Raw genomic sequence first — 11,627 nt, 5'->3', positions numbered from 1 at the left:
AATTTCCAGGGAAGGCAATGAAGATAGAAGGGTAGTCAAGCAATGGACACTGCAATGGACACTTCTGCCTGAGCTGGAAACACCAAAAACCGAGCTGAGTCATCAGTGTCTCATTAAAAATAGTAATAATAAAAATAAATAAATAAATCTGGGGCCAAGAGATGGCTGTAAGGCAGAGCATACCCTTTGCCATGAGCAAAGACCCAGGTTCAATCTCCCAGTCCCCACCTGCTTGACAAGTGGTAAATCAGGGCTGCAGGTCTTTCTCTCTCTCTCTCTCTCTTCCTCTCTCTCCCTGTCACCTCCTCCCGTCAATATCTCTCTATCCTACCAAATAAAATAGAAAATAAATAAATAGTGGTCCGGGAGGTGGCGCAGTGGATAAAGCATCAGACTCTCAAGCAAGAGGTCCTGAGTTCAATCTCTGGCAGCACATGTGCCAGAGTGACGTCTGGTTCTTTCTCTCTCTCTCTCTCTCCTAGCTTTCTCATGAATAAATAAAATCTTAAAAATAAATAAATAAGTAAATGAACAATGACTGGATTGGATGGATTTCTCATATAGAGACCCATCAATAATCCTGGTGACAATAAGACATAAATAAAATTGAAATCAGGAGTCGGGCGGTGGTGCAGTGGGTTAAACGCACGTGGCGCAAAGCACAAGGGTTCGAGCCCCCGGATCCCCACCTGCAGGGGAGTCGCTTCACAGGCGGTGAAGCAGATCTGCAGGTGTCTGTCTTTCTCTCCCCCTCTCTGTCTTCCCCTCCTCTCTCTGTTTCTCTCTATCCTATCCAACAACAATGACACCAATAATAACTACAACAACAATAAAAAAAACAACAAGAGCAATAAAAGGGAAAATAAATAAATACTTTAAAAAATTAAAAATAAAATAAAAATAAAATCTGCACATATGGGGCTCGAGGAATAGCTCACCCACCTGGGGAAGCATCAGTGCTAAGACGCCTCCCTCTGCCTGTCTCTCTCCTTTTCTTTCTACCTGAAAGAAAAAGTTGGCTGGGAGAGATGAAATGGCTCATGTGCAAGGACCAGGCTCCACGAAATAATGGGAGCACATGCCCCCCACACCTGTCAGTACAGGCAAGCCCCCCCAAAGGTTCTCCTCTGCTCTCTCTCCCCTGCAGCCATCAGCCATGCTCAGCTCCCAGGCGTCCGTCTCCTTCCACACGATCCACTTCATCTTTTTTGTCTTCGTGGCTTCTACCATATTCCACCTGCAGCAGCGAGTAACCAAGCTCCAGTCTTCCTGGGAGCTCCAGAGGCTGGTGCCAGTCCCCAAGGAGAACCCTGCAAGCCAGCAGCCCAAGGGGATGTGGACCATCAACTCCATAGGCCGCCTCGGGAACCAGATGGGGGAGTACGCCACGCTGTACGCACTGGCCAAGATGAATGGGCGCCCAGCCTTCATCCCGCCCCAGATGCATGACTGGCTGGCCCCCCTCTTCAGAATCAGCCTCCCCGTCCTGCACGGCACCACAGCCAGACAGATCCCATGGAGCAACTATAAACTGAACGACTGGATGGAGGAGCAGTACCGCCACATCCCAGGGCAGTATGTGCGTCTGACGGGCTACCCCTGCTCCTGGACCTTCTACCACCACCTGCGCCAGGAGATCCTGCGTGAGTTCACTCTGCACGACCACTTGAGGGAGGAGGCCCAGAGGCTGCTGCGAGGCCTGATGGTGAACGGGAGCCAGCCCAGCACCTTTGTGGGGGTGCATGTGCGCAGGGGGGACTATGTCCACATCATGCCCAAAGTCTGGAAGGGCGTGGTGGCTGACAGGGGCTACCTGCAGCAGGCCCTGGCCTGGTTCCGCACCCACCACAGCTCCCCTCTGTTCGTGGTGACCAGCAATGACATGGCCTGGTGCCAAGTCAACATTGATGCCTCCCGTGGGGATGTGGTGTTTGCTGGCAATGGCCTGGAGGGCTCTCCCGGCAGGGACTTTGCGCTGCTCATGCAGTGTAACCACACCATCATGACCATAGGGACCTTTGGGGTCTGGGCAGGCTACCTCACAGGGGGACAGACCATCTACCTGGCCAATTACACCCTCCCAGACTCCCCTTTCCTCTCCATCTTTAAGCCTGAGGCTACCTTCCTGCCAGAGTGGATTGGGATCCCGGCAGACCTGTCCCCACTCCTCAAGCACTGATGGCATCTTTGTCTCCTCTGTTGGCTCCCCCAGGGCACCGACAGCACATGGTAACATGACTCAGAACCATTTCCTGATATTTCAGGATGATTTAGGCTGCAAGTAACGCACACCCCAGCTCTCCTCAGTCAATAGTGCACGTCTTATCATGCTTAAGGACCCTGGTTTTGAGCCCCTAGCCCCACAAGAAAATACTGTGTGAGACACAGGGTGTGAAGGCCCATAAATGGTAGAGCAGTGCTGTGGCATCTTCCCCTCTCTATCTGGAAAAAAAAAAAAATGTCCTCGGGAAGTGGTGGTCTCCGCAGATGTGAACCCTGGGCAAACTCTCTAAACAGCTGCTTTTCCTGTCTCCCTCCAAGACACCTCTCCAGCACCAGCGGATTCCTGAGCTTAGCAGTGCCATCAGTGACCTCTTGGAGACCAGAAGTCCAGGGTCAAAGTGGCAGCAGGATTATCTTTAGGGAACAGCTCAGAGGAGAAAGGGAGAAAACAGAATGCAGGGGCTGAACTAGCTCACCAGGTAGGACACAAGCTCTGCGGCACACGGGCCCCAGTGCTGTGGGGTTTCTCCCTTTCTTCTTCTTTTTTTTTTTTTAAATATTTTTTTATTTTCCCTTTTGTTGCCCTTGTTTTTTTTATTGTTGTAATTACTATTATTGTTGTTATGGATGTTGTTGTTGTTAGACAGGACAGAGAGAAATGGAGAGAGGAAGGAAGAGAAAGATGGACACCTGCAGACCTGCTTCACTGCCTGGGAAGCGACTCCCCTGCAGGTGGGGAGCCGGGGGCTCGAACCGGGATCCTTACATGGGTTCTTGTGCTTCGCGCCAAGTGTGCTTACACCGCTGCTACCGCCCGACTCCTGGTTTCTCCCTTTCTATCTCTCTGTGTGAAGGAGAAAGTGGTACAATGACAAGGCTCTGTCTCCAACGAAAAACTAGATGTCTGTGTATATTCTCCTCCCCCCCTTTTTTATTCTATTATTTGATCGGAGAGAGAGCCACTTCCTGCACTGCTTCACCACTCCAGAAGCTTCACCTCTACAAGTACAAACCAGGGGCTTGAACATGAGTCCTTGCGCTTGGTGATAAGCGCTCTTATCTGGGTGCCCACCACTCATTTAAGGGAGGGGGAAACACAAGAGCCCAAAGCATTAGCCAGAACTCAGCAAGGAGACTTCTTTCAGTGTGGTGGGGGTGGGGCTTAAACCTGACTCACACACATGGCAAAGCATCGCACTACCCAAGTGAGATCCATGGTTGGTCCTCAATCTCTTAAAAAAAAAAAAAAAAAAAAAGCGCAAAGTGCAAGGACAAGTGTAAGGATCCCGGTCCGAGCCCCTGGCTCCCTAGTTGGGAAGCCGCTTCACAGGCGGTGAAGCAGGTCTGTAGGCGTCTGTCTTTCTCTCCCCCTCTGTCTCCCCTCCTCTCTCCGTTTCTCTCTGTCCTATCTAACAATGACGACATCAATAACAACAATAGAACAACAAGGGCAACAAAAGGGAATAAATAAATAAATGAATAAATAAATTTTAAAAAATCAGGACATTTAAGTGTGAGGTCCCAGGGTGATGTGCATGTGCCAGGGTGATGCTCCTTTCTCAAAACTAACTAAATTTATGTAACATGTATTATACATAATAGTATATGCAACATCTATTATGTTATATGTAGTTATAATAAATAATATATATTTTTATGAATCCAAGTGTGTCCTCCTCGATGGCCGTAAGGAAAACCAGTGACTCGACAAGTATATTTTTGGTCTCTCTCGTGTTCCATAGCTGTCTTCCGCCGATATGGTGGCTGACAACTAGGTACAATGCCTCACCATCCCGCTGAGTCCCAAAGGGTCCAGCCCCCTTGGGGAAGCCAAGCCCTTCCCTGGAGGGCAGCGCCCACATGCCTGGAGAGAGCTGGGTCCTGGGAACTCTGGAAGATCATCTCCCAGAGACTTTCTCGGCAGCCCTGAGTCCTGACTTGATCACAGGCCTTAGCCCAACACTGCCCTCTTGTGGACACCAGGGAAATGGACTGTTGAGAAGAAAGGGATGGATTTGGGGGTGGGGGGCAGAGTTTAGAAGGCCCGTCACACCCCTTCCTGATGTGCCCAGGGTTCAGCTTGATGTGAAGTCTCCTGCAAGACTGAGCCCCTAGAGCCTGGGAGTTAGCTCAAGGTGTGAGAACACAGGACTTGCATGCCTGAGACCCCAGGTTCAACCCCAGGCACCTCCATACGCCAGAACTGAGCAGTGCTCTGGTCTCTCTCTCTTTGTGCCCATCTCTCTCATTTATCTCTCCAAACTGGAAGCCAAGAATCTGGCTTTTTAATTTTTCCATTTCCAGAACACTGCTCATTTCAGGCTTATGGTGGTGCAGAGATTTGAACCTGGGATCTCAGAGCCTCAGATATGAAAGTCACTTCTAGAACCAGGTGTTTTTTTTTGTTTGTTTGTTTTGTTTTTTTAAATTATTGAGACAGAGGCAAAACTGGAGGATCATTCTAGCACAGGTGATGCCAGGGATTGAACTTGGGACGAGACTCTGGACCTCATGCTTTTAAGTCTAGTGCTCTAGCCATTGGGCCATCATCGCTTGGGTCACACACCCTCCCTACTATTTTTTTTACCAGAGCATTGCTCAGCTCTGGCTTATGGTTGGTGGGTGGGTGGGTGGGTGGGTGGCAGGGGTTGAATCTGGGACTTTGGAGCCTCAGGCTTGAGAGTTTCTTTGCATAACAATTATGCTACCTACCTACCCCCTACCCCAACCCTCCCCACTCTTGTCTGCATCCAAAAAGCACTTTCACTCTCCCCAGCAATGGGCAGCCATCCAGTCAGTGGGACGTTTCAGGGGAAGAAGGAGAAGAAACAGAATCATTTAGGACGTCTCTGAAGAAAGCAGCAAGCATTATGTTTGCCTGGCCGGCAGCTCAGAACAACTCCGTGCCCCTTGCCACACAGCTGCGGGGGGCCCACAAGCAGGGCAGTTGGGCAAAAGCCAGGGGATGGCACATCGGCAGCAGCTCAGGGGTAGGGCCAGGTGAAGAGGAGGGGTTCTCTGATTCTGTGTCTCTCAAGGTGGCCAGAGGGGCACCCCTGCTCCTTCCACCCTCCCCCCCCCAAGAGAGTTTCTTTCTGTGACCTCCTCACCCCCACTGGCTCTGGGTCCCTAAGACCCCCAGGAAGCCATCACCAGGGGTCACCCAGCAGGTCCCACAGCCGCCTGCCAGTAGAGTCAGATAAGTCTGCAGAGAAAATGCTGGGGGCCGGTGGGGTGCAGTCCAGGGAGGGGCCCCCACTCAGAGCCTCCAGCCAGTCCAGGGAGTCAGTGGGCCCCACAGGAGCTGGGGATGGGGAGTTAGCTGGGGAGGGAAAGGAGGAAGAGAAGACGGACGAGAGGCCTTCGGAGTCCGGGGAGGGGGACAGCACATCCAGGGAGCCAGGGAAGTCCAGGGGAATGGGGGGCAGCGGGTCTACGGGGGAAGGAGGGGAGTGTGAGCTTCCGAAGGTGGGGAATTGGAGCCCAGCCCCTCCTCCGTCACACCCAGGGGTCCCCCAGCCTCTCCTCCCTCACCCAAGGGCCCTACCCCTCCAGCTTCACACCCATGGATCCAGACCCCAGTTCCGTTCCCCCAAAACCGAGGGGTTTGACTCTTACCTTCTGGTTCCACCTGATCCTCCAAGATGTCATCGATGCCCCGGTTTGGAAGCAACTGCGGACAGACAGAAGCGACGTGAACTTGGGGCTCAGACCCAGCTTCTGACCACAGACCCCCTAATTCAAGCCCTCTCACCTGTGCCCTACGGATCGCCTCCTGCAACTCCTCCTCCAGTGTCAGAGCGGCCGAAGCTGGTGCAGGGGAAGGCGTCAGCGCTGGGGCTGCCGTCTGAGCCCGAGTCGGAGCCCCGACCGAAGCTGTCACTGGGGTTTTCTTGGCTCGAGGAGGTGGGTGAGACTCTGGGCTGGGCTTGGACTAGAGCGGCAGACCGGCCCATCAGCCACGCCCACCGGACGAAGCCCCACCCACCAAGCCTGTGGCTCCACCCCTTATCCCGGTTCCTTCCCACCCTCTGCATCATTCTGTTCTCTCATTGGACACTTTCCATCAAGCCCCGCCCCCATAGCTCATAGCCACGCCCCACACGTCATTGGATTGGCTACACGTTTCTCGCCCGCCCCCCGTTCCGCCTTGTCGTCTCTTCATTGGTTCCCACGCGCGTAGCCCCGCCCTCACCGAGCCCTGCCTGCGGGCCGCCGCCTGCGCCTTGGGTCTGAGTCGCGGCCAAGGACCACCCGCCGGACTATCCTCGCGCCGAGGCTTGGGCCGCTCGCGGGCCGGGTTGCCGCCGCGCATGCGCTCTAGGAGCATCGACTTGGTCCCGGACACCGGGAGGCCCCGCAGGCGCAGCTGCTGCCTGAGCTCGGAGACCTGAAGTGGGGGCGGGGAGAGGCGGTGCTGGGCGGGCTTGGGGGGGCTCAGGGACGGCGGGGTTGGGCTAGGGGCACCCGAGAGGAAGGCGGACGGGGTAGGGGGCCCCGTCTCTGCGTCTACGATGGGCCGGAGGCCGCAGGGTGAGACTCCAGGGTGTGCCCCCTCCCCGCCCAGGTGGCTGCCCCAAACTCACCGTCAGCTCCTCCAGTTTCAGGGTCTGCAGTTCCAGCTTGTGCGGAGGAGGCGAAGGGCAGGGGATCCCGGGTGGGGAGGGAGTGAAGGGGGTGGGCTTCATCCTGGCCACAGCGGAGGGGGAGGCAGAGGTTAGGAGGCAGAGAGACAGAATCCTGTTCTCAAAGGCAGGGGCTGGACAAGCAGCTAGAACGTGAGAGAGCCCAGGGCTTGAGCTCGCTCAGTCTGCTAGAGCGCAGGACTTGCATGTCTGATGCCTCAGAGGCTGTGGTGTCAACCCCCAGCTCCGCCTTAAGGCAGAGTTCTGGTCTCTGTCACTCATTCTCTCTCTTTTGTAATTAATCAGGTTTTTTTTCCTAATAAAAGGGAGGGGCACAGACATAGCTCATAGCGTAGAGGGTGTGCTTTGCCATGCTTTCAACCCAAGATCATACCCCAGCACCCATGGGGGCTGCTATGCAGAGATACCGCTCTGCTGCTGTGGCATCTGTCTGTCTGAATGAAGGGGGAAGGCTCTGAGTAAGGAAACTGCACACACAAGGTCTGATTTGGCCTCCCCTCACCCACCCAATCCCAAGTATCGGGTTGTTGGAAAAGTCATGACTTATCTGTTTTCTGTTATATATATATATATATGTCATGACTATTCCCACAACCCAGTGGCTCAGAAGTCAGTGAGCATGCAAACATGGGAAGCCCTGTCCACATCATATTCAGACACGGGGACAACTAGAACCAGAAGGAAGACGGGCTGGGCTTCTGAACTCCTGAATCCTGAGGGAGAAAGCGGCTCAGGACTGAACTTCCCAGAGTACAAAAATGGGGATCCTGTGGCCTGGTGGCCGTGATGCAATGGTTAGAGCACAAGAATTACAAGCATGAGGTTCCAGGTTCAGTCCCTGACTCTGCATGTGCAAGAGAGATGTTCTGGTGCCCCCCCCCCTCTCTCTATATATATATATTTTTTTTTTGAAAAAGAAACAGAAACAGGCCATACCTAGGAGGTGGCAGCTGTGACTTTGTCCCTTTCCACAAAGGTGGCCCCGAGGGGGGCTGAACTGACCCTTCAGCCTGGGGCTCTGCCCTGGACTCCCGTCTTGACTCCGGGGGCATGTACTGATGGTAGGTCAAGTTTGCCTTGAGCTTGGGTTCCTGCCAGTGTAGAGAGGCCTGAAAAAGCAGCTGTTATGTCTGAGGCAGCTTCATCTCTCCCAATTTTCTGCCCCTGGGCCTCGAGCCATAAATAGGGGATCAGAGAGAAGCAAAATGGGCAACACTGAGGAAGACCAGGGCTGGACCCACAAGGGCATTTCCCTCACTCAGATGGAAACTCACCTTTTTCTGGGTCTTCCAGGGTCTGTATTCTGGCTCAGGGAGCAGGCCCCCCGGGCTGAAGAGCAGAGAGCTGGGGGCCGAGGGCAGGGCTGGGGCTGAGGCTCCAGCTGGATCCGAGGCTGAGATCCAGGGATCTGGATCAGAGGCAGGAGAGGTGCTGAAGGGCCTTGGGTGGCCTGCAAGCAGCAAGCCAGGCACGAAGGAACAAGGCTGTGTGGAAGAAGGCCCAGGGAGGCCCCAGCTCCCAGGGTGCAATAGGGCAGGTCTGGGGCGAGTCTGCTGATGGGAGCTGGGTGCCAGGACCCCTGGTGCTAAGGGCAGATGTGTTGGGGAACCAGACCCATATGTTTTCTAGCGAGACTGGACGGAGTCCTCAGTCTCTGAGGGCTGTGGTAGCAGAGGCTCTTGCTGGGGAGTTGCTGAGAAAGGGATGGGGCTGGCACCCCGATTCCTAAGATGAGAGAAAGAAGCTAAAGGCCTGTCTAGATTCTTATGTGACTCCAGGATTCCCCAAAGAAATGTGATTTGGATTCATGTATTTGAGGGGCTGGGAACAGCCCAAGGACATGAAGCAGAGGAACTTTGAGGTGTGCATGTGTGTGTGTGTGTGTACACACACACACACACACACACACACACACACACACACACACACACGTGCACTGTTCCCTTGGCTGAATCATGGAGTGTAGGGACTGGAGCCCAAGTGGGGTGTTGGGGGGTGCTCTATGGCAGCACTCCAGGGTGCCCTGGGCCAATGGGGCCCATTCCCTCCTTTTCCCATGGGGCCCCACTCACTGGGCTTCTGATACCGTTGGTGGATCCGCAGCTGGAGCACTGGAGGGGAGGAGAGAGGCGGGAAGGGAGTGTCCAGGAGCTTGGGAGCTGCAGTTGTTGGCACCCCTGAGTGCCCAGCCCCCTAACACACCCCTTGCAGGCTAGGCGGCCTGCTCCCTGCTCCCTTCCCCGGGCCTCCCTTCTGCTCCCTGCCAGCACGGTGCAGAGGACCAGAGCAGAGCCATCGGACCGGGCTGGGAGCCAGCTCCAGCCAACATGCAGGCAGGAGGCAGCCCTGCCCTGGCTCCACCTGCCCCCTTCACCAGCCCTGCCCACCCCTGACGCTTTGCACCGTCACCATCTTTCCTTTGCCACCTCTGAGCCAGGGTGATCGTTCTGCACACAGCCCTACTCACGTGCAGCTGTACCTTTTGACATCCTCAGCCCTGGCCCACTCTGCCTGGGCTCCCACACACCCACTCGGACACACCACTTTACACACTGTGGACTCCCGCCTCCCTCCCCCCGATCTGGAGTGAGGACCCCTCTGTGCACATGTCTGCTCTCAGGATTCATGAACTTTTAAAATATATATGGCAGTCTGTAGTCTCAGAGGTGGTGCAGTGGATAAAGCATCGGACTCTCAAGCATGAGGTCCTGAGTTCAATCCCCAGAGTGATGTCTTGTTCTTTCTGTCTCTCCTACCTTTCTCATTAATACATAAAATGTTAATATATATTTACTTGTTATTTTATTTGCCAGAGACAGAAGAGAGAGACAGAGAGCAAGAGAGAGGCCTGTAGCACTGCTTCACCATTCTCGCAGCTTCTTCGCTGCAGGTGGAAACTGAGGGAGGTCTTGAACCCAGGTTCTGCAGTGTCCTCTTTTGCACTCTCGTCACCCGACTGTGCCTGCAACTCAGCTCCCCTTCAGAACTTCTGCCATTTGGACCCCTTGCACCCACCTTGGGCATGTCCAAGGTGTCCTGGCTCCCATAGGCCCTCCTGAGGACTCCTCGGGGTCCAGGAGGCCCCTGACCCTCTGCTCGGCCACCCTCCCAGCCCACGACTGGGCCTCCCTTATGCACCAGTGACCTTCTGCACAGGCTGCGAGGGTCCCGCCCCACCCTCAGCCAAGCCCGGCGACACACATTGTAAATCCAAAGATCCCCAGGACACCCAGTCCCAGGGGACCCCGTTCCTGCAAGCCCAGAGAGAAAGCTCTCACCAGATCGGAACTTGGAACGGATGATTTGGGAGCGCTGGGAGGAGGCCGCCAGGGTCATGGTCACGGCTGGGCTGGGGCCCTGGGCTGGGGGAGGGGTCAGAGCGGAGGTCAGGGACAGGCCTTGGGGTGGGCAGGAGGCTGAAGGCCCCACCCTTGAGGGCCAGGAAGCAGTGGGGTGGGGTCGGGGACCCCAAATCCTGGATGTCAGGGAAGAGAGGCTGGGGAGAAGAACCCCTGAGTCCCATAAGGGAGTGGCGTTGGGGGCCTGGACCCTGGGTGTGGAAAAAAAAAGGGGGGGAGGGAGCCTGAACTCAGTACCCCAAAGGCACTAGGCTCCAACATCGCGGATCTAGAGGGACTGACAGGTCCCTGGGGGGGACGGATGGGTCTCTGCCCGCTCCCCAGCCCCCACCTCCAAGTTCGGGCGGGTGTCCCCCACCCCTGGGCCCGAGGGCGCTCACCAGGTGGGCAGGCGCAGCAGTGCTCGGACAGCGCAGCCCGCGGTCTGGCCGGAGGGCGCTGACTCCACCCTCCCAGCCAGGGACCGCCCCGACCCCCCCTTTCTGGGCCCGGGGGTGACCGCAGCCCCGCCTGGGACCCCGCACAGGGGCGGGGCCGGGGCGGGGCGCGGGCGGCTGGGCTCCTCCTCCGCGTGTCCGTCCCGGGGGCAGCCGGGTCGGGCCGGGAGCGGCGGGCGGACTGACGGCGGCAGGTGGGGCGCGGGCCCGAGTGAGCAGCAGCGGCAGGTGGTCGCGTCCTGGCCCCGCGGGCAGGTGCCACCTGTCCCCTGCTTTTTCCCTGACGCAGCAGCAGGAGTCAGATTCAGTGCTGGGAGGGCGGAGTGGATAGTGGGGTGTGTGTGCGCGCGCGGGTGGGGGTGGGGGCGGGGTAAATATAAAGTTCAACCCGGAGCCCCGAAATCCTGGATCCGAGAGGAGCCCGGGAATCAGCATTCCAGGGTTTGTAGGAAAGAGGGCCCCGGAACAGAACGGGAACAAGAGGTGTAGGGTGTGTGTTGTGTGTGTGTGTGGGGGGGGGGGGGTGGCTGGGCGGTGGTGCGTTTAGTTGAGCGCACACATTACCATGTTATGTGCAAAGACCCGGGTTCAAGCCTCCGGTCCCCACCCGCAGGGGGGAGGCTTCACAAGGGATGAATCAGTGCTGCTCCAGATCAGGGCTGCGCCAATGAGGCAGAAGGCGCGGGGACCCCCTCCTCCTGGGTGCTAAGGCATCGGGGGGTTGGAGAATGGATCTTGAGGGGGTCAGAAGGAGAGATTGCTGGCGAGACTGAGGGCCTGATCTTTGGCAGAGCAGGCAGGTTTGGCTCTGTGCTGGGAAGCCTGAGGGCCCAGGGCTCCAGGGTTGTGTTACAGGCTAGAGGGCAAGCTGAGGCCATGGCTATAAATACCTCCTCGGACTCAGCAGGAGCCCAGTGCTCCAGGCCAGAGCCCCTGGTGCTGGATTCTGCAGGAAAATCCTA

At 56.2% G+C, this 11,627-nt stretch overlaps 2 protein-coding genes across 4 annotated transcripts; one reads left to right on the top strand and one right to left on the bottom strand.

Moving 5' to 3' along the window:
• The first annotated feature begins 1,156 nt into the window (after positions 1-1,156).
• On the top strand, positions 1,157-3,233 carry LOC103125189 (galactoside alpha-(1,2)-fucosyltransferase 2). Its single transcript, XM_007535960.2, has one exon. The coding sequence runs from the start codon at positions 1,157-1,159 to the stop codon at positions 2,177-2,179; it is 1,023 nt and encodes a 340-aa protein (XP_007536022.2). The 3' UTR covers positions 2,180-3,233.
• Positions 3,234-5,071: 1,838 nt separating this feature from the next.
• Positions 5,072-10,821, bottom strand: MAMSTR (MEF2 activating motif and SAP domain containing transcriptional regulator). Of its 3 annotated transcripts, none has more exons than XM_060184087.1 (10): positions 10,609-10,821; positions 10,148-10,231; positions 8,942-8,980; positions 8,144-8,319; positions 7,806-7,960; positions 6,810-6,912; positions 6,419-6,613; positions 5,978-6,157; positions 5,842-5,896; positions 5,072-5,656 (listed from the first exon to the last, which is right to left on the bottom strand). In XM_060184087.1, the coding sequence occupies exons 2-10, from the start codon at positions 10,203-10,205 to the stop codon at positions 5,373-5,375; spliced, it is 1,245 nt and encodes a 414-aa protein (XP_060040070.1). In that variant the 5' UTR covers positions 10,206-10,231; positions 10,609-10,821; the 3' UTR covers positions 5,072-5,372. The 3 variants fall into 3 exon arrangements, with proteins under 3 accessions (XP_060040070.1, XP_060040069.1, XP_016049312.1); XM_060184086.1 differs by having other exon boundaries at positions 7,806-7,978; positions 10,609-10,819; XM_016193826.2 differs by having other exon boundaries at positions 7,806-7,978; positions 8,144-8,277; positions 10,609-10,814.
• Positions 10,822-11,627: the final 806 nt, after the last annotated feature.

This window comes from Erinaceus europaeus, unplaced genomic scaffold, assembly GCF_950295315.1.
Source record: "Erinaceus europaeus unplaced genomic scaffold, mEriEur2.1 scaffold_551, whole genome shotgun sequence".
Lineage (NCBI taxonomy): Eukaryota > Metazoa > Chordata > Mammalia > Eulipotyphla > Erinaceidae > Erinaceus > Erinaceus europaeus.
Note: the sequence above shows the minus strand (reverse complement) of the source record. Positions and strands in the feature narration are given on the sequence as shown.

Coding starts and splice junctions, on each gene's coding strand:
- MAMSTR (XM_060184086.1), bottom strand. CDS start 10,205: ATGACCCTGGCGGCCTCCTCCCAGCGCTCCCAAATCATCCGTTCCAAG. Junction 8,320..8,941: donor CCAACGGTATCAGAAGCCCA/GTGAGTGGGGCC, acceptor TGCTGCTTGCAG/GCCACCCAAGGCCCTTCAGC. Junction 7,979..8,143: donor CCTGGAAGACCCAGAAAAAG/GTGAGTTTCCAT, acceptor CTGCTTTTTCAG/GCCTCTCTACACTGGCAGGA.
- LOC103125189 (XM_007535960.2), top strand. CDS start 1,157: ATGCTCAGCTCCCAGGCGTCCGTCTCCTTCCACACGATCCACTTCATC.